Here is a 2,470-nt window from a genome sequence, read left to right as displayed (position 1 = left end):
ATTTTCGGTCTAAACTTGTTATAGAAAACCCTCCGAAAATAGTCAACAACCCAACAATTAGCCTGTACGTGGTTATGTGCACAAGTTCAAGTTGTTTCTCTTTAATGTAGTGGGTTTGCCATTTGCTGCAGAAAACTCCCACAAAGCTAGTCAAAGTCCATCTTTATAAGCTTGTTGCCGTTTCTGACAAGTTTCTCATTTTCTTTAATTTGACGCGTCGCGAGCATGTGGGAACCTGCATTATTATCTTGACAAACTTGCATAATTAGGGAGGTGTGGCTAGCGGTTCTGCAATTCTCTCTCAATTTTCTCTACTAACTAGTACTCTTGCAACTTCGTCCATGGCCTTCCACACAGCTTCTTCATCATTCTCTTCTTCCATATTTCAATGGGATGTATTCTTGAGTTTTAGAGGTGAAGATACTCGTAAAACTTTCAGTGCTCATCTATACACAGATTTATGTCGAAAAGGAATCAACACCTTCATGGATGACAAACTTCGAAGCAGAGAGGAAATTTCACCGGCAGTTGTCTAATCCATTGAAGAGTTAAAGATTTTGATCATTGTACTCTCTAAAAACTACGCATCATCCCGATGGTGCTTGGACGAGTTGATGAAGATCCTCGAGTTCAGAAAGACAAGCGAGATACTAGTTCTACCACTATTCTATGACGTAAATCCTTCGGAAGTATGGCATCAAACCAATAGGGTTGGACAAGCTTTCACTGAACTTGCAAAAAGGTTCAACGATGATGAAAGGAAGGTGGAGGGGTGGAAGAGAGCCCTAAAAGAAGTGGCTAATTTATCCGGGATGTATTTGGGAAATAGGTATTTCTAACCACATTTACTGTCTTCCTTCTATATTGTTCTTTTTTTCTTCTACTCATGGTACATCCCATATACACATGTTTTCTTGCATGCATGTGAACTATTTTACATTTAAAAATGTCTACTTGTAATTAACCTTTTAAATAATCTTTGTTCTAAAATTAATTAAACTCGGTCGATTCTTTTGTTTTAGATGGAATAATTTGCTTAAATAACTTTTTCATGACTTAAATTTCTTTCGCAAGTAACAAATGTCAATTTGTTTCACCACTAACTGACTAATTTAAAGAATATATTAAAAGAATGTCCCAGCTTTGAATTCGCAGAAACTAATGGGGACAATGGGGGGTGTAGCCTTTGTGGTGGCGCTACCTATTGTCCGTTGAGGCCATTAGGGAGAAATTGGAGATTTGTGGACATTTGGTTATTTCAATTTTTGAACTCTGGTATTTCGGCGGCAGCAGATCTATCTGCTTGTGTATTATCTTTTTCTCTCTACTCGCGATCGCGACAAAGATGAGAAGTATTTGTTTCTCATAATTCTTTCTTGTAATTATTGAGAGTATAGTGAGTGTTTTAACAGGAACTATGGCAGACGAACTGTCCAATCTTTGGGCAAACCTTTCCCTAGCAGATGAAGAAGGTGATGAGGTGGAGATTCAAGCGATTGATGTGGAAGGGGCAGTCAAGTGCGGACAATCCTGTGTTGTGGGAAAATTGGTATCAGAGAGGATTGTAAGCAAGGAAACAATCAAAGCTACGCTCGTACGATGGTTGAAGGGGACTTTCACCTTTAAAATTTGGGTGAAAATTTTTTCCTCATTGAATTCGAAATGGCCAGAGACAAGGTAAAAGTTTTGGAGGGTCGACCGTGGGTTTTCGAGAGTAATCTATTCTTGGTAGAAGACTTCGATGGGCACACTTCACCTTCGAAATTTACTTTTGACAAGGCTTCTTTTTGGGTGCGGATGACGAACTTACCCTTGGCTTGTATGGGACGCGAGGTAGGTTTCAAACTCGGACCTGCCATCAGGACAGTGGAAGAGGTGGATACCGATAAGGATGGAATCGGATGGGGGGAGTTTTTACGAGTTAAGATCGTGATCGACCTCTACAAACCCCTCTCACGTGGACGCATGCTAAAGTTCAATGGGAAGTCGACTTTGATCGGTTTCAAATATGAGCGTATGCCTAAATTTTGTTATCATTGTGGGGTACTTTGTCATGGACCAGAAGGGTGTCTGAAACGAAGTATGATGAGAAACCAGGAGATCCTTCAATTTGGCCCATGGATGAGAGCCAGCTCACCAACCCGACGAACAGAAAAACACCATGATATGCAAGTAGGTCATTCAGATTATACAAAGTCTGCTCAACCTGAACCAGGAGGATGGAGAAACACTATGATGATCATCTTGACAGGGGGGGTATAACGGCCGGAAAAGGAGGCATAAGGAAACCAGAAGGGCAGAACATGGAGGAGGGGTATTTTGGGGAAGGCGACAATCTGTAACCCCAGATGGCAAAGACGAAGATCACGACAAAAATTTTGGATAGAATTATGATGATATCTCTATGGAATCCCAGTATGACGTGATTGGTGGAGTCGTAGGAATTATGAAAGGCCGTTTTGAACAGTAG

General features: G+C 40.8%; 1 protein-coding gene across 1 annotated transcript; it reads left to right on the top strand.

Annotated features, from left to right (window-relative positions):
- The first annotated feature begins 1,662 nt into the window (after window positions 1-1,662).
- LOC132185195 (uncharacterized) lies at window positions 1,663-2,470 on the top strand. The gene is made up of 2 exons (XM_059599000.1): window positions 1,663-2,256; window positions 2,417-2,470. The coding sequence occupies exons 1-2, from the start codon at window positions 1,663-1,665 to the stop codon at window positions 2,468-2,470; spliced, it is 648 nt and encodes a 215-aa protein (XP_059454983.1).

This window comes from Corylus avellana, chromosome ca6 (genome assembly GCF_901000735.1).
Source record: "Corylus avellana chromosome ca6, CavTom2PMs-1.0".
Lineage (NCBI taxonomy): Eukaryota > Viridiplantae > Streptophyta > Magnoliopsida > Fagales > Betulaceae > Corylus > Corylus avellana.
Note: the sequence above shows the minus strand (reverse complement) of the source record. Positions and strands in the feature narration are given on the sequence as shown.